General features: G+C 38.9%; 1 protein-coding gene across 2 annotated transcripts in view; it reads right to left on the bottom strand.

Annotated features, from left to right (window-relative positions):
• Positions 1–19,568, bottom strand: part of SAMSN1 (SAM domain, SH3 domain and nuclear localization signals 1) — a 58,245-nt gene that overhangs the window by 1,054 nt on the left and 37,623 nt on the right. For both annotated transcript variants that reach the window (XM_010085749.1, XM_010085750.1), the window contains 6 exons: positions 16,257–16,328; positions 15,528–15,683; positions 13,342–13,462; positions 11,766–11,917; positions 9,564–9,770; positions 8,367–8,517 (listed from right to left, as the gene is read on the bottom strand). In XM_010085749.1, coding sequence (XP_010084051.1) covers positions 8,367–8,517; positions 9,564–9,770; positions 11,766–11,917; positions 13,342–13,462; positions 15,528–15,683; positions 16,257–16,328 — 859 coding nt within the window. The remainder of the gene's footprint in view (positions 1–8,366; positions 8,518–9,563; positions 9,771–11,765; positions 11,918–13,341; positions 13,463–15,527; positions 15,684–16,256; positions 16,329–19,568) is intronic.

Raw genomic sequence — 19,568 nt, 5'->3', positions numbered from 1 at the left:
AGCAGGAGTGGGTGGCTGATGGAAACTTCCTAAACTTAGTTTGATATCCAAAAGCTTATTTTCCAAAACATAAAGGCTTCAGAGAAAGCTAACATGCCTAGCTCCTGCTGTATGATTTTTGAACACTGTTCCAAAACTGTGTAGAAGCAAATTATCTTGCCAATAGCTTGTCCTTGTTGAGCTTTTGTAGAACTCATCTATTCACACTTATAAATCCGCAACTCAGGGAGGGTATTGACAGACCTCTGAAAAAAAGCTTCGCAAGCTGGTGGTGCCTTGCAGAGAGGATAGGCTTGTAAATCATGACTAACATATCTTGTGGTTAAAGTTCTTCATATTTCCTGGCTGTGAAATACATGATGTTTACTCACAGTAAATTTATTCAGAAAACAATATATAAAATATACAATCTTTCCCTTTCATACTTTTCCTTTTCCTTATTGCCCTCCTGTAACTGTAATTTTACTTCAAACTGTGACTTGCTTTCCAAAGTATAAGCAACAAATCTCACAAGAAACAGATTTCAGCCCTTCACAATAATGGTACCTTTTTGCTTTTGCAAAGAAAGTTCCCTTATTTCACTTGACTTGTTACTCAATGGTTAAATAGTTAGCTTTGAATCTTTCATCAAATTTAAGCTGTTTTAATTCAAGTACAGGCAGAATGGAAGTCCTAGTTCATGAAGAATTTTATCCTTTGTCAAAATCTTAATCTAGTTTAGCTCCAGGGTAGAATCCCAGAATGATAAAATTTCCACAAGCAAAATTCATACTGACATTTGTTTCAGTTGTTGGAAACAATAATCTTTGGCAACATGGGAAAGATTTATAATCTGGATTATTTTTTTTTTTTAAATCTTGTGTTGTATTGTATAACAAAGAATAAATTAGAAATGAAAAATTGAAATGTTTAATTCTGAAAGTACTGAAATGGAACAGCAGGAGAGTCAGGGCCTGTCTTCATTGTGTGAGATTTCAATGAACTTATGCCACAAAGCATTTTGATATATTGAGAAATATTTCTAGGCCCTGATGGAAGTCTTGTAGATTTGTTTGGACTGATTAATTCTGTTTAATATTTTCTAACTTTCATTTGGATAATGAAGTTAATAAACTAACCTGATTTTGAGGAAGAGAATCCAACATTCAACTTAGTCATTTTTGCATGGATAGTTTATAGGAATAAGTTTATGTATTTAAAAATAAATAATTCTGATTACTTTGAATGCTTTCCAAGGAATAAAAGTCCCACCTTGTTCCCAAATAAATTAATGGTTAACTGCACTTGAGTGAAAGAGTAGATCTTTCATCAGATTTAATTGATAACTGTAACTGTTTCATCTTCTCCCCTTACAGGACATAGTTTGTCATGTCAAATGTTATCTTTCTTTGCAGGGAAAATATTTGATCACGTAGGGTCCAATTGATTTCTGATTTAAGTCAGGAAGGAATTACAAAAGGCATTACACTGGTGAAGGTATTACTGTTGCTATTAGTAGCAACAGAAGTAGTTTAGCACAAATAACAGCAGATGCCCCAGTAAAGCCTTGTCTAAACTGTGTCATTAGCTCCTCGCACCCATCCCACAGTGCCCAAGACAACCCAGGTTGTGGTTGCTGTGAGGTGACAGAACTCAGCCTGTGGCTGAGCGAAGTCCTCCTGCATGGCCGCGGCTGCAGGCAGGGCTCCCCTGCCCTCCGCTGTAATCCCCTCATCAGCCTAATGCTGCTTGCTGGTACTTTTATCAGCTTCTGTAGCATCAGCTGCTGCCCTGGCAAGCAGTGACCTAGAAAGTGTTAATCCTGTTTGCGTTTTCAAGGTCAAAGAGGAACCTCCATCCACTTTGTTTTACAATGGAAAGAAGACCAAGTAACTAGTGGATTAGAAAGAAAATGCAGTTTCAGTCAGTATATTAGTGATCTGTAACTAGTTCTGATAATCTTAGTAGTTCCTATGTGAAAAACAGATCCTGAATTCTTTTGTAGCAATGTCTTTCCCTTGTGTGTTTCAGTGAAAGAGACCCAAACAAGCCTGAAACTGACATTTAAAATCTGAATTTAGACCAGTTAGGAGAATAAGAAATTTCTATTGAGAAAACATACAGAAATTTAAAGCTTCTATGTCCTTCTGTAACACCAGAAGATTTTTTTACATGAAAAACTTTAAACCAAAAATGTCCAGGTGTTTGAGACAGTGAAAATACTATAATTTCTATTTTTCATTCTGAGCAGAAAATGTTGAAGAACCCCCCCCCACACACACACACACACTTTCAAGAAGAAAAAACTGAAAGCAAACTTTAGCCCTGTTTTTTTTTCCTGTCTTTGAAGCAGCCTTTAAATATTATGCAGTAACTACTAAAACCACTTGACCGGGATACTGAGTACTATAAATATGTGTAGCATAGAACTTTACATGTTGCTTCATGAGAAAAGAGACTATGCTTTTTTTTTTTTTTTCTTTTTTTTTTAGCTTTTGGCTACTTAATTCCTCAAGTTCCACATTAGTAAAGGTAAGTTTGCTGTCTTAATCTTTGGACATGAGAAGAAAGATACAATGCACAGGAAACAGGAATTGATAAAATTAAACTGCTGTCAGATGTTGCAGAATCATCAGAAATAACTATCTTATCAACAAATGTAGTCCTATCATTTTTCTACAGTAAAGCAGTTTCATATAAGATAAACAGCTTTCAGTCACTGTTGTCTATGATATGTCCAGAAGAGTCCAAGATCTGCATCATTTTGATATATATATTCTAATACTGCTTTAGATGGTAGGATTATATTCAGACATTTGAAAAAAATTGCCTTTAGCCTTGGTAATAGATGTGTGATGCATATTTATCTTCCTGGCTACTTAGATCTTTGAAATGAATATTTGTTCTTGGGTGGCATAGATGTGCATGACACATGCAGGGATAGGTCTCTTTTCTTCAACAGGTCTTTCCCCATTCTTGATGAGTTAAAGTCCTGATTAGGAAGGCAGTTTAACCATAGGTTTAAAGCAGTTCAGCTCAAGAATGTCCTGAGGTCACACTGGCTCCCACACAGTTATGTCAGTTTAAACCGGTTTAAAACTCCTCTAAGCAGGAGGGATAGATTTTGTCTTAGAAATAAAAGAAGGTCACCCAGCAGCAAGCCATACTTTGTGAGTATGGCCTCTGAGAGTTTGCCTTCATGAGTTTTTGCCCAGAAGGAGAACTGGGCTAGGAGCGTGATGCTTTAGGCTGAATCACTTGCATGCCTTCCTGGAAGGTGTAGCGGTGACATACTGAGCAGTGCAATACAATAACTAAATAGAACAAAGTGCATCTTCAAGGCTGATGTTAGACCTCCTAGGTACATTTGGAGGCCATGTATCAACCTGTAGAGACTGTACCAGTTAGACCACCCAAGTGCTAAAATGGACTGAAAACTCAAAAAACATTAAGCTCGGAAAGGATCATTTTGAAGCAGGAAATGGGGATACTTCTTGAAAAGAAGCGGAGAAACCTCAAGTGGGTCTGTATACACATGCAACACTTTGGGGACTCAAGTAAACCTTTTGTGCATATTTACAGACATGCAATTTAAAAAATTGCACTCACTGAAGTCAGTGGCATAGCTCTTCTGGGAGGGACAGTGAACTGATGTGAGAGGAGAATCTATGGTGAAAACAGAAATAAGAAGCTTCTTCTTTCTCTAAAATCTGGAAGCAAACAGATGTGACTGAAAAAAGGATGAAAAATACTAACACACATGCAAGGATGAACTTCCTGGGGAAATTTGGAAATGTTATGTCCAGGTCAATGAGTGATACCACAGTACAGAAGGGGTGTTTGTCTTTGAGCACTTTTTGACCTTGACATGATATTGTGCAATCCCACATGCTTAAAGGGGCTGCCCAGTGTAAAATGGTAATCTTGATGCTAGGTCGTCACGGAAGGAATGCAACTAAGAACTGAAAAGTCATGTCCTCAGCTATCTACTATCTTGCTGTCCCGGTACAATAAATAAGGAACAAACCTTATCTGGTACTGGCAGGGGGATTTAGATTATGCTCTGGCACTTAAATATGAAAAATAAGCTGCATTTGGGGAAATAAGCATAAAATATTATCTCCCAAATTGCACATATGCACCTTTTTTTTTTTTTTTTTTTTTTTTTTTTTTTTATAAAATGAACTTGATGCACAGATCCGATATCCAATGAAGTCTAATTTTTCTTAACTCATAATAGCTTCAGACTAATATAACCCAATGGACTTCAGGAACAAACCTCTTGACTTCCATCATCTCCGTGCAAAGAGAATCAAGGCTATTTTGCACACACAAAAACGTGTGTCTTGGGAAGCAGTCAAGAAAAAGGTTCCAAACTTCTTTTATTACTTTATTCATTAAACATCCAGCAACTGTCTCACTTCAAAAATAGCATCCTGCAAAAGCACAGGCATCCATCTTCTGTCTAGAAGCCATCTGGGAGAAGAATAGAAAGCTATTAAGAAATACTTTATGAAAAAGAGCTTTTTTTTTTTTTTCCTCCCCAGCCATGAATTCATGGAAACCGATAATTTTGTCCCAAATATATAGGTCTGATCAACTTATAGTAAATCTAAAAGGAGATCTAGGTAGGGGGAGAAGGTCATGAGCTGCTTACAAGATCTTGCCCGTCTAGAATAACCTTGTTATGTGAAGAATTTGAAAATTGGGAATTTGAGCCTGGACTCCCAGGAAAGGTAGAAAGAAGACAGTGCAGTGCTAGGAAGCAAAATCTACTTAAAACCCACCCATTTGCTAAATAAAACTTACTTTTTAATTCCTGGTATGATATGGGTAAAGTTTTTCCTTTCAAATTCATTCAGGTCTAAATCAAATGTAAGACGAAAAAATTGTCATTGCCAGAAATCCTGCATTTTGGATGGGTTTAAGGAGCATATAATGTGGAAACTATTGCTTCAGGTCTTTTGGTTAGAAAACTCAATAACTGTTTATTCTGCAACATGAATTATATAGTCACAGGTATGCAGCATGAAGGAATCGCTTAGTCTAACACAATAAATGTCTAGAAAAAAAACAAGGAAAGAAAAAGCCAAGGAAAGAAAAAGAAAAGTCCTGTAAAAACATCTGGACATTTCACAATATCAGATATCACATTAAAGAAATATTGAATCTTGTTTTACTACATTTATAGTAGAATCTAGTAAAATGAGTCTATGTTCCAGCACACTTGGCTGTTCTGAATGATAGTGGAGTGACAAGTCAGAAACTCTTGCATTTCAACTCTAGACCGTACCTGAGACTCCATCCTTGAATCAAACACATGCTTCATGGAACCACAAATGTAATGCAAAGACATGGAATTCTTCCAAGCAATCTGAGAAAGGTGGGCTTAGAACAGTAAATAAGGTCCATGGCCCTGGTATATTTTTTCACTAAGCTTTTGAAAAGAGTGAACTTCTACCCGGAAGAGTTCTGAACATATCTAGCATACACTTGGCCAATAAACAGATTACCTTCTAGCTGTGGGTAATTATGCTTCTCACTTCTAAGCAATGCAGAAAATCAATTTTAATTAAAAAATCATTTATGCTAGACTGAGTCATGCCCATTTAGGAAAAAAAAATATATTGACCTAGTTCAGTTCAGATGCAGAATTCACTTTCACAGTAACACCCAGCTCTTTCAACCCAATTTTCCAAACAGATTGACAGAAGGACAAAGAGGTCAGATGATTCAGACGAAGTCAAACTCATACTGAGCTTATCCCCAAAATCATCTTGACTCCTCGTCTTTCTGTATAACAACTTAACAGATGGCTTCTATCAATTTTAGTCTTTAGTATCTTCCTTTTTAGAGCAAGTTGTTAAATTCTGTTTTGTCCTTACCAGTGATGTGACAGATGCTACGGACCTTTGGCAACCAGGTAAAGCAATGATTTGATTCGGTCCTCGTTCAAGACACTATCCCAAACCAGAAAATTATTTTTGCATGGCTTACCTTGAAATATACATGAGTCTTATGAAACTCAATTAGACTTAAGTGAATGCTTATAGCTGGCATGGTATATAAAGATGTCTTGGTTCTGGTCCCCGTGAGTATTCATAAATTGTGGGAATATTATTTTATTGAACTTGAATATGAGAAAGATTGACTACACCTATCTAAAGTGGCTGTGAAGCAAATATTAATTTCATCTCTTGATCTAAGAATACAGTGTCATCATGGATTTTGAAGCATGGGCCACTTTAAAAGATTAAATGTTATTATTTCCAGAACAATTACAAGAATTTAAACTATTAAACTACCATACAGATAACACCAGGGACACTGTTTTGCCTGAAGAAGTTGCTTAATCCCATGCTGCCAATTAGGAAGAACCCTATTTGAATAATTAAGGTAAATATATTAATTTTCAGGGTATAGAACATGTAAGGACCTTCTTAGATTTGGTGCTTGCACAGATGTATGCAGAATATTAAATGTTAAGACACCTTCAGAAAAAGAAAAACTTGGTGTCATCTTCTAAAAAGGTTAGGTGTCTAAAGCTGCTTGCTATGCAGCTACGCGAGGAATACAAGTAGTAAACCATATCCTCACTACTCGGGAATAGTTTGACACTCACGTGGTCAGTTAAAAACCATCATGTTTTGGATTTGGTTTTCAGACTGTTGCAAAACTCTGCAAAACTACCATCTAGCATTTTTCATTACTGTTCTTTTGTGTTAAATATTTATATCGAAAAATGCAATAAAAGGTGCAGAAAGTGCAGCAAGGCTAGTTACCAAGAAGTACACACAAATGTTTGTATATGTATACCCAGTTTAAGGGCAAACTCTTAAAATTAATGTATTTTCAGATGATTTCCAGCTAGATCCCTGCAATATAATTCTTGGAAAATGAAACCCTTTTTTTCCCCAGATTCACTTTTTCAATCACTACTTCTACATCGACAGCCCTTCAAGAGTCCTTTTCTAGCCCATCATCTCACAAAGCTATCGACCAGAAAGAAGTACTGATCCTGGTGGGCAAAGAAAACCCTTTAAATGCCTCTCTAACATGTTTGCAAGAATCTAAACTTTCCCTGGAAGATGACCAAGAACAGGAAAGGCTACATGTACAAACTGGGTCCTGAAAAAGCCCAAATGATGAGCCAAAAAAGAAGATCAGCAAAGACATGAAGAGGGAGGTTAGAGAACATCTGCAGGGAAAGCTGAATGGAGGAGGCAGCAAAAGGCATTCTTAGAAACCCAGAGAGATTTATGTACTGATGCACATAGGGTATACCTGTGCATGTGGGTGTGTGCATGCGGGCTGAGTGAGAAATGGAAAGTGACCTATCTACTGAGGAGAAAAGAAGCGGACAGCTGACAAGAATTGAGATTAAAATCTCCGAGGAAGTCATTGCTTTTCTGGATCTCCTTGTGTTTCTTTCACATGCTTCTCAATTGCAAGTGCACATCTGATGAAATGACTGCTCAAGATAGGTGATGAGTATGCACCAATATTAATGAAGAGAAAAACATCTGTTTTGGCTGAGTGTTAAGTAGATGCTTAGCTGAAGTTTCTAGGAACTTGACATAAATTATTTAAAAGTAGAAGTCAGACTGGAACTATCATGAAAATATCATGAGAATAGTATTTTCTGATCTGTATCCTAGCTTTTCCACTCCCAGTGGAAAGAACAAGTGAAGAAAACATAATGGTGATCAGTACACATACACACACCATATGATCAGCTTTTAGAAACTCACTGGAAGCTTGAGTCAGAGTAATTTTGAGAAAAGAATGCAAACCAGCCATTAGGATTTTGTTGTGTTGGTTTTGTTTGGTTTTGTTTTGTTTTGTTTTAAAACTTCCTACAAGCGAAAGTGATTTGGAAAAGGATTTAAATGTGAGATGAAGTGAGGGAAGGAAAAACTGAATTCTTCTGTGGAATGTTGTTTAAAAAAAAATAAAGAAAATTCTTTACTGCTGCTATTTGAAATAAGCTCTATTTTGGTTAAGATACTAGCACAGAGTTTGGGAGGTTTTATTTTCTGCTGTTGCACAGACCTTGTGACTTTTGGCAAGTCACTTAACCTCTCTGGGGGTTGGTTTCCCAACCATAAATAGAGTTGTTCTCAAGCAGAATTTGCTGCCAATCTCTATTTTAGAACCTGTGAATATGAAATTTTAAATCATTCATGTGTTACTAGAATAGTGATCATGTACATATCTAGAAGAGATACACAGTTTGCTATCTGAACAAATAAGAAAACCATCTGACTCCATGTTTCATATTCAAGAGAAAAGTGATTTAACAGATCAGCGTGAGAATCACTATTTCTTTAAATGTGTTTCTTCAATTATCATTTGCACATGACTCTTAACAAAGCTTAAACACTTACTGTCATAGTCCTGTAGATTTTCAATTGCTGATAACAATCTTGCCCTGTCTTCTGGGTTTGAAACATTTAATTCAATCAGGTGGCTCTCCTGTAGATCCTTTAAGTCTTCTAGAGTTTCGTAGCCATTTAGCAAGAGAGTTGAGGCATATTCCTACAAAAAGAAACAAGCAAGTCCTCCCATGTAAACAAAAACTGTTTAGTAGAGGAATAGGCACAGTTTCTCTTTTACTTTTTTATCAGGTTGGAATGGGCTCCATTCTCCAGTCTGATCGACCTGCCTTTGGCATAAAACCAGAGCTGGAGAGCAAGAGAAGACAGAGATGGAGATGCCTTGGGGTCCTCTTGACCATCCCAGTGTCTGTGTCTGAGTTGTCTAGCAGAGTCTGGCAACAAATTGGACCAGGACAGAGCTCTGCCAGAAATGATTGAATCTGCAAAGTGTCTGGACTTTTGTGGGTCACCCCACAGAGTGCCTCCCATGCTGGGTCCAGGAGGGCCTCTGAGGTGAGATGTGCTCTGCCTTTGCACAGAAGGAGCCCTTCAGTATCAGTGAGAGTGAGAAGCTGAGGGAGCCCACAGGTGTGCTGTGTCACTCATGGTCCCCCTTGAGCTGCATGTTGATGCAGCGTGAAACCCTGCATGCATTCCAAGGAAAGGAGTGTTTGCATCAGCACAAAAGCAATAACTGTTACTAAAAATGTTGCCTGTAAATCATGACCTAATTAGGCTTTGACTCTCAGTCGAGAACTAGGGTTGCAGAGAGGGAGAAAGGCACAACACAAATGTAGTACAAAAGAACCATTCTATGATTCTATGATTCTATTACTCCCTAAGGATCTCAAGAAATCAGAAACACAAATGCTAAATGTTGGCACTGGAGTCAGCCTGTGGTCCTGTCTCTAAGGTGTCCACAGTCACACACCTCCTACCCTTAGGCACACAACTGCAGTCCTGTTACGGTGACTTGACAGGTCACCACCATGCCTCTTTGCGTGGAGTCTCTTAGCCTAACCAAATGATGTGGTAAAATGCAGTTCTATAAGCCACTCATCTCAGATAAAAGACAGACACAAAGCTGCTTTGCTGACATCAGCACTGCTGAAACCTGCCTTTCCACGTCTGCCCGTAAATGACATCCAAACCCGGGTGCACAGAAATGAAATGTTTCAAATACAGCTGGGAAATGCATTGGCTGACCTGCAGGTGGACACAATCCAGGAGCTCTTGCAATGTCTTAGGCTTGGTTCTTTTGCTTCCTCTGCATGGCTTTATTTTTCTGGGTGCAGCTTCCTCTTCCAAGATAATATCCACGTAAATGAACTTGAAGTTTCCTACTTTGTTGTTCAGCATGCCTGTCCATATGCCCATGGGGGTTTTACAGATGATATCTATAATGTCTCCTTTCTAGAACAGTAAAAAAAAGCACACCACTGATTACACATCTGGTTTGATATATATAGCTTTTCCTCTATGGACCAAAACCAGCACAGACAGCATAGAATCTTAACTAGTCAGTGCAAAGTAACTTTTAAAAATTACCTAGATTTAGCCCCTTAGATTTAGGTGGACTCTTACTCATTTTACTGTAAAAAAAACCCACTGGCTGCATTTCTCAAAGGCAATAAAGAACATTTAACTCCCTTAATATCTTCCTGTCAGTCCTTCCCAAAGGACTGTCAAATTTTCCCACTATTATTAACACAATTGACTGAGAAAATAGTGGAAGGTGCCTTTAGCAGACAGATCTGAAGGCTTCAGCTCCCCACACTTGTGCATGCACTCACAAACGTGAATGCAAAAAAGAGTGACAACACTGCAACTTCAAGAGGGCTTTTTGGTAAAGGTGTTCACAGCCACGCTGTGGGAACCAAGGTCTCAGCTCAGCAAAACAGTCACTCTGAGTAATTCTCATAGTGAAAACGCTCCCCTTGTAAGCCACACAACTTGCTCCCGTGACCTCAGAATTGAGTCCTCTCTTCTGGTCAGGTACTTCTAAAAATGTTGAAAGTCTTTGAAGAGTTGTCCAACAAATCTCCAAAAACACACTTCATTTGGCACTCTTAACAAACTTAAAAAGTAGACTCAGTTTGTTAAAATATCTGTTAATAACTCCAAGACTTTCAAAACTTTTTCTGGTCTGGTCAAGAAATTGAAATTAAATAAAGTGGTTACCCTAGTTTTGGTACAAACCAAAGTACGAAATTCACAGTGTTCCAGTGACCTGGTTTTGCTAGAATATGGACCTCAGAGCTATGAGCACGTTTGAAATGGAGACTAAACAAACATTTGTTTAAAGCTCTATAAGCACATATATTATTCTACACACTCACAGAGGCTCAGCAACTTCAGATGTGGATGCAGAACAGGATTAGGCAGTGGCTCTAAGCCAAGCTGCGGATGCACTTTGAATTCAGATTCAGGGTACTGAAATTTTGTGAGATAAATTTAGGGGATTTCAACCCTACATATACATAATTCTCAAATACACCACCCAGGTGACTAAGAAAGGAACCTATGTGAGGCTGCAGACATTTGTTGTTTCATGACCATTTAAATAGGAGGAAATGTCCTAGGTGTGGGTGGAAGTGGAGGGCAGGTGGTGAAGGCTGCAAGTACTGCCAGAGCAATGGCTGTAATATATAGGCAAGAGAGGAGAAGGAGGAGAGTGCAGTGAGATACAGATGAGGATTTTGATAAGAAGAAGAGGCTGTGAAGAAGAAAAGAGGCTGAAGTGTGAATATAATCTGGATATGAAGGTGTTTACAAAGAAGGAAAAGAAAACAGTCCTTGAACAGTCTGAAGGATGATGGTATTGAATGTATCTGTGCATGGAAGGAGAAGAAAAGGGATGGTCTTTTTAGTAACGTTCAACTGGCTCCGTGTCTGGAGCCCCTTTTTCTCACTCACGTAGCCTAGACACTCCTGCCGAGTTGTCAGGGCCAGAGAAAATTAATGGTTCAAAGGTATGCTTAAAGAAAAACCTAATGGAAAGGCAAACTGTTTTCATTAAAGACAATGGCTGCTACTGAGCTTTTGATGTATCCTAGTTGTGACTGAAAAAGTGGGGAAGGCAACTTCACATCCCATGGGACTCAAGTGTTTCTTACTCCAGACCTAGTAATTGGGAAGCAACATACATGTTACTCTGAGGAAAGCTGTGGTATCCAGGTAGACACAACAATGAGGTACCTTCCTGGAATCGATGCCTTAAAAAGCCTTTAGCAGCTTTGCAGCATTGTCTGAATTAAGTCCTTATAGAAACATTGCAAAATCAGACTGGTTTTAAAGTGTTACACATGCTTAACAGCTAAAATGCATTAGTTAACATATTCTTCACATGTAAGAAATGGCCCCTGGCATTCCTACTGGAAAAAAAAAAAATCCTGGTGGTTGTCTTACCTTGATTTTCAGAGAGTCAGTATCATAAGGACTTGGTGTGAAGTCAGTGTGAACTTTTGCTCGACCGCAGAAGGGCCCACTGTAAGGGACTTCGTCATCAAACCGAAGGCTGTCCCTGTTGCTCGTTCCATCTGAGCAGCTGGTCACTCCACCTTAAAGAGATTCAAGTTGAGAAATCTCCTGCACCAAGTGCCCAGATATGCAATTCTGCACAGCAGACAAAAGTGTTCAAAAGCACAGAATTAAAGAAAGAGTTTTTTTTTGTGGTTTTGACACATTCCAGGAAAAACACATTCAATAAAAAGCATACTACAAGAGACTGAAGAAAATAGGTAGGGGATCTTTCATTAACATCTTCCCTACAGTAATCTTTTTCTGGTCATGGTACTAATAGACTACACATTTTACTTACAGACTTTTTGAAATATTACCTCTACAGATTAATAAAGTGTACTCTAAAAGTGCAATTTAGGGAAATAATTCTGCTGAACTTCTGTTTATTCAGAGAAATGAAAACAAGTACTGTAGAAGTTATTTTATTTCATTACAGAGCTAGCTGAAACATCAAAGGAACCTGCATTGCAGAGGGAAATTTTAATCTTATGAACATTTCAGTCTGTCATTTTATCCAAGTATAGCAGTAAAGTATCGGCAGAGTAATTCAAGCAAATTTGAGCAAGCTCTGCAATATCCCATCCAAATATGTTTTTAGATAAGAGCAGCAGTGTGTTGGAAGTAAATTCCCATATACTATTTTCACAAATCACATCACAGAAAATGGTCATAAAGATGGTTTTGTCTGAGGTGATTGCTTAAGTGCACAGCTTCGTCTCAGGGCCAGATTAACTACTAAGTGCAAATGGTCTGGAGTCTCCACTTAGGGCTCACGTGGTGCCAGCAGTGACAGCACAGCAACGTCATCATGGACAGCTGCAGCTCGCTTCACAGCAAATGTCCACAGCACAGCAACGTACAGAGAGGTGGAGGCAAACACCACCTCTCATCAGAGATTCACCAGCTCTCCAACTGAGACTACCCTGTTGGGGAAATTTTCAGTGGGTTTGCAGAGAAGCAGACTATGTCTCTCTGCATTGTGACCTGAAGCTGTCAGGTCAGGCCCCCATCACCCATTATCCCAGAGAGACCTCTCACTTTGTCTGCCTCACATCTGCAGGGCAAAGGATGAACTCATGACCACTAGCCCCAGAGAGGATGCTTGTATGGCAGCACTCAGTAATTGAAACCCTCTGGGTGTCAGCATCGTAGCAGTGATAACCCCCCAAAACATTTATGGCATATATACCAGCAACATCCCCTATAATCAATGTTATTTTTTTACTTCATTTAATATTTTCACTCCTAAAAACACTCATCTTTTTTTTTTTTTTTTTTTTTTTTTTGGAGAGAGGTGTATCTGCCCTGGCTGCCACCCGTTTAATCAAATTACACTTTTGTCTGCCAGACTGAACAGCTCTTTAGTATCACATTTTTGATCACCAGCTCTGATACCTCGGACTTAAACAATAACAATATTGATCCAGTGACTGAATAAGAAGTATGGATGTCTTGTACTTACTAGATGAGCTCTGGCCACTGTTAAGACTGTAGAGACTTTCCATAGAGTCACTGGCTTTTAGGGAGACCTTCTCTGTGTGTATTCCACCACCAGGATCACTGTCATCTTTTCCTTCTTCATTCTTTAACACAAAAGTCAGATGTTAACCACCAAGAGATGTATTTTAGACAAACATTTGTTTGTTTACTTTTAAATCATCACTGGAGATTAACTCATCATTACACTGTATTAAGAACCACTCTATGAGAGAAGGCATTTTAGAAGTTGATGCCTGGTACTAAGGATGCCCAGCACCATCCCCAGCACCTTATGATCCTGGAGAAATTCCCTGTCTCCTCTCTGCCCCACTCATTTCATTCCATTCCCACTTGAGCAGCTAAACCGATTTTCCATCTCAGGAGACTGAAAGATACCACAGCAGTGACAAAGGCTTGTGAGGGGAAATTTGCAGGTAGCCAGATAAGGTGTTTTTTATGATTGTCTCAGAGGAGGAAACATAAGATTTAATTCTGAAAGCATGTGGTGAAGTACTAGCTGACACAGCTGTGTTTTGCGTTAAACTTCTGAAAATCATGGGCGCTTGGCAGGAGGCTGCCACCCCAGCCAGAGCATTCAGGAGACAGGTTGCACACATGTACAGCATCAGCATGTTCTAGCACCATGCTCACCACATTGCCCGACCTACACCTTGGCCTCAAAATCCAGTGCATTTCAGAATTAACAGATGCATGTTTCCCTCACAAAATTTAATGGTGTATGAAATTGGCCCCTTGAGTTCATAGCATTAAATCACATCTCAGGAATCACAGTCTATTCAAAACAATAAGATCCATATTTCAGTCATGGGTAAATTAGGGATGATGTAACAGCTAAATGAAATAATGATGAGCTTTCAAAGGACAGAATTTCTTCAGCAGATTTCATCACATTGTCAATGTGCATGATGCCCTGATGCAACTGAAACATCCTGCAGTACTTATGACATTATATTTGGGGAAATACAAATTATTCATCAGTTGGCTGATGAAGTCAAGCAAAGATGACAGTGCATGTATGAAGTAGAGACCCATACAGATACACATATAAGGCATAGCCTTGAAATGAAAGACTCTGTTGGTTTTCAACAGGGACAATGCTTGTTACACCATCCAGCAGCATAATCCATAGCTTAATCAGCGGGCCAGTACTGATTGTCATAATCTCCTGCAGGTGTGAAGATCATGCTACATGTGTGTGCAACTGGATAATTAATTGAATTTCTGTCATGTGAATCATTGCTCTAAATGTGCAGAAGGTAAATGTTGAAATTCTGATTTTTCTTTCTGACAATATAAAAATTATGGATTGCAACCTCTCAAATTTTAGCAAAAAAAAAAAAAAAAAAAAAAAGCAAACTAAATTAATAAAATAGGAATCCTTGTCTTTGACCTCCAAGAACTGTCCAAAGGTATCCTGTGAAATGCTGTTTTCTACTTGTGAAGTTTTCCCTTACTTATTAGATATTGACACATGTGTGAGATAGGAAGCCGACTAGCTAGATTTTTGAGGGTGATTAAGTATGACAAGTCCTTTTTCCTTATGTTTTTTAAAATTTGGAACTCACACAACATATTCAGAAAACAGTGTTTGCAGTGTGTGAAACATTATGTTTTTTACATTTAAAAATGATAGGTTCACTAAGATTAGATAAAGTAAAAGCAGATAAGGCATATGAATTGTCATGCTCTAGGATGCTGGCTGACCTTTACAAAATGGACTTTGGAAATAAATATTGTATTGAAAGATAAATTCTTTTAATGAAGCATTTTGTACAGGTTGAGTATCAGACTGCTGATGGGGTTCATCCGACACTCCCTTGTGTCCATGTCAGGAGATTTTTTTGTGATGCTCATACAAATGCTCCTTGATGACAAAGCAAAATTCAATAATGTAAAACTCCTATGTCTATCTTGGACCCTTACTGTGTGATGCTTTAATTGTATATGTGCATGTGTGTGTACATTAACATGCACATGAAAGAAAGGATACCTACTAAAAGCTGGTTTAATTTAGTGTATGTTACCATGTTTTTATGGATTGTCATAACATGAAAATTGAAACATGAACAGGAAAAATACACATAACATTTTTACTTCACATGTATTATCATCAAACCCTTGTACATGAGATTCTTAAGCTGTATTTACCATCTCCTCAGAGAGTGCCTTGATGTACTTTTTACCCATCTTTTTCTTCATGGTAAGGGAAATGGCTCTCATCTTCTTACCCAAACTTCCTCCGTTATTTGCTGCTTTAGTTTGTACTGCATCTCCAATGTCACTTATAGTCTCCAACTCAGATAACTGATTAAAAATAAAAAAGTAAGAAACAACTCACCATGAAAATGAAATTCAGTGTAGTGGAATAGGAATTACAAAAAGATATTAAGGACACCAATGCAGCTAGGAATATAAAAGTCAGTCACAGCCATTTTCCTGGGGAATCATGTACCTAAACAGGTTTGCAGCACACCATTTTATGTGTGAATGACAGAAAGAAAATCTATTATATGATAGGAAATGTTGTTTCCCATTGTTAATTGTCCTTAATAAGAATTAAGGGGATTTTTGCAGGTTCTTGAAAATGAAAACAACACATCTGTGGGTTGCATACATGTGCTGGTTACTTTGGGCATGCACCAACCTCAAATGCACTTTTATCTTTTTGAAAAAATGATTCTAATCTTCCCATCACAGTTCCAAAGTTTAGGTGTGATTTTCTTGTTCATTTTGGCAAGGGCTCAGTCACCCAGACAGATCCAGGTACACAAGCAAAATTCTCACCAGTGTAAAATTTGCACAATAGTTTCCCAATGTTTTTGCATAACTGTCTTGGGAAAGTGAACTGAAGAAAGTAAAACTCTGTGTTATACAGACCTCAGCTGAATCATCTGTCTTTGATATTGAATGATGCCTGAAACGGTCAAAGCTTCCAAAGCTGCTTGTGCGCTGTAAAAAAAAAAAGAGAAGACAAACCTTGACTCAGTAATGGTGGTTTGTTCTGTTATTAAGACTTAAATACAACTGTCAAGTCACCTGTTTTTGTTAAAAATTCCTCCCAGATCAGTGGACCGTGAGCTGCTCCATCCAGCTAGAAACAAACTAGGAGGTGACTATAAGGGAGAAAAAATGTGACCACAGAGCCAGAAGCAGAAAAATTAAGAGAACCAATATTGCCTCAAATACTAACTACATAATGGATATGATTGAGTTCTTCTACATCAGTTTCACATTAATTATGCACAGATATCTATGAACTACCTCTAGGTAAGATTGCTGTCCATGAGCTTAGGAAAAAAGGTGTTCCCATAAATATTATATGAGCTATAGAGTTGGTTATGGTGGTGTCAACTGTGGCAATTTATACAGTTTACTTTCGCAGCTGGGGAGACCGTTTATGGTTCTTTACCAACAGGAATCAGTAAGGGCTGCCGAAGATTATGAACACATTTTTTTCTGAAGTGCACGCCTTGCAGAGGGAGTAAGTAACAAAATAATCAGGCGGGCCTCGTGTTTTTTTTCCCCGATCTCCCAATTTGAAAACATGATTTTTAAATGTACATGGGTACAATTTTTCCCTGTGCCACAGCATATAACAAGGGCTGCCTCACCTGAGCTGTGCATTAAGAGACCGTGAATAGATTGCTGTTGCTTCCTTCTAGTTTTCACCCTTTCTGTGTGTGGATAATTGACATGGTAAGTCAAGAAGAGGCAAAGCAGATTTTTGCAACAGACATCACACAGAAATACCTGCCAGACATGCCCAGGCAAAATTGCCTGACACTGCGCTTCCCATGGTAGCAAACTGCACAAAATTTGCATTGTCGACAAGTCAGAAGTCCCGTTAAGTGTGACTCTAGTAACATCCAGAATTTGGACATTTATCAACTCTACAGTGTGTTTAAGAGCTGTTTTTTATATCTTCACCACTACTCAAAGCTAAATCCAAAACAACTTTTTTTTTTTTAATTCTTCACTCTTCCATACTAAAGGAAAGTCTTTTAATGCAGTATCCGGTTTCTTGAAGCAGGGTTTATTGCTATATACTATGCAATATCATCTCAGTATATTTCTGAGTATTCAGAATCCCCTCTGGAGGTAAAAAACACTGAACTATGTAGCAAACCACAAAATAAGTACATCCTGTATGATTTAATAAGTGATTTAAGACTACCTGGTTACAGGTTTTCCTGTATTCATCCATTTACCTTGCACACACAATTTCAGCCAAACCAGTTCCTTGCTCCATTGCTCGTCCTCAAGCCACATGAGCCACCTTTTCATCTCCCCCTACATTTCTAAAGCACCCATCATGCCCCCTTCCCCTGGCATCTCCAGCTGCCTCCTTTTGCTCTCCATTTGTGGATGCCACAAGCCTCAAAAGGGCCCGCGAGTTCCCAGCCAGTGCAGTTTTCCAGTCTTCTCTGCCAGGCCAGAGTTTTCTCGAGGCAGCCTCAGAGGCAACGGAGGCAGACCATCCTTTGGGCAACAACAGAGGAGGAGAAAAGGACTGGTTTAATAGCTGGTCCTATTGCTTGCCTCTGCATTGCAGACATGCTTCACGCCGTCATCAACCTGCTTCCAGGGAAGCTGAGGAGAAATCTCTCCGCATGGCAGGAAGAGGAGCAGAACTGCCCAAACACCGAGCGCTGCAGGGAATGCTGCCCCTGCTGCGCCCATCCTCCAGTTCCCTGCCCACGAGAGGGAGTGCCATCCTCTGGAAAGCTAGAAAACTAAAGACCTGTTTGAGCCGAGACCTGCGTAACAATTTCAGCTACTGACAAGTTTCTGAGGGTGCTTACAGCCCCGCACCTGTTCTGCCCACAGCTACCAGGCTGCTCTTTGCTGCTCTGTCTCCTTGTGCTCTCCTTTCCTGGCAGCAGACAGTCCTCTGCGGGACTCCTCAGTGACAGTGTCAGGCTCTTGATGCCACACAAAGTGGCGAGGTGGCATTCAGGCTTTGCAACCACGGTCTTAGGGAAGGAGTTCATCAAAAGGATGCCAACTACATGAAGCACACACATACCTCCCCTGGGTGTTTCCATCCAGGAAGGACCCCATCTTATTCTGTCCCTGCTCATAAATCACAGGGCTACTGTCCGTATTAGCTCCTTTATCTCTTACATGCAGTCACTTTTAAACTAAAAATAGTTTGCAGAGGGAAAAAAAAAAATATTACAAAGAAAGCTACGGGAAACCATGTGAAAATACTTTGTCTTAAAGTCTCCATTTGAGAAGAAGAAAATCAGCATCCCCTCGAACACAACTGAAAGTAAAAGCTCTTTGCTCTTTCATTTCCCTGTTTTTCCATGCTTATTTATTAATCAGCTCCTTCCCCCTCCAAAAAAGAATTAATGGCCATAAATGGGAGAGGCCTGAGCACAGCCAAATAGGAGAGGAAATAATACCAGCATTTTGGGTCCATGTTCTAACTACTGCAGCTTAAGAGAAAAAGAAATATAATTTTTTTTCATTAACATTTCTGGGCACATCTAACCTGAAAAACATTTCCAGCCAAAGGTTACTTGAAGAAGCTGACCCAGATTTATGAATATTTTTGGACAAGTAAAATGGCATTTACTATTCACTGAGGGGGAAAAAAAAAAAAGAAAAGAAAAAAAATCACACAGCTCTCCTCTTAATTGATTGTAATCTCTCGGAAAAGTCTCTGTTGGCTAAACATTGTGGTTTATTTGGGTTTTTTTTCACCCTGTGAAATTTAAAAGGACAATTTGGATTGTACAGTTTAATTTTATCTAAAATTCCCATAAAGAACTTTGCTATTAAGTAGATGAACAATATCCTGTGACAAGGGGTTAGCTCAATAGTATGATATAAAAACACAGCCCCAAGGATTATGGTTCTATTAGACAGGATTAACACCTTTCACTGGCTTGTCAACCCAGCCAAATGTGCCCTGCAGCATGGAGCAGGAGGGAGAGAAAGAGGGAGGCTGGGATTCACGGCAATATTGGGAAAGTATAAAATGGTCTCACACAGTGATCTCTAAACATACACTGACCTTTCTGTTGCATTCAATCACTTCAAGATGTCTAGTAGGAATAACTGTATATTAAAGTGCAGATGTGCTGCAGATACTTTAAAAGGAACAAGAGGAAAAACATTGTTTATTGTTGGTCTTGCCTATAAACAGCTTGAGCACAGGGAAATCAGTTATTCTTTTTTGAC

Source organism: Pterocles gutturalis, unplaced genomic scaffold (assembly GCF_000699245.1).
Source record: "Pterocles gutturalis isolate BGI_N339 unplaced genomic scaffold, ASM69924v1 scaffold20105, whole genome shotgun sequence".
Taxonomy (NCBI): Eukaryota; Metazoa; Chordata; class Aves; order Pterocliformes; family Pteroclidae; genus Pterocles; species Pterocles gutturalis.
This window is presented reverse-complemented; position numbering and strand designations above follow the sequence as displayed.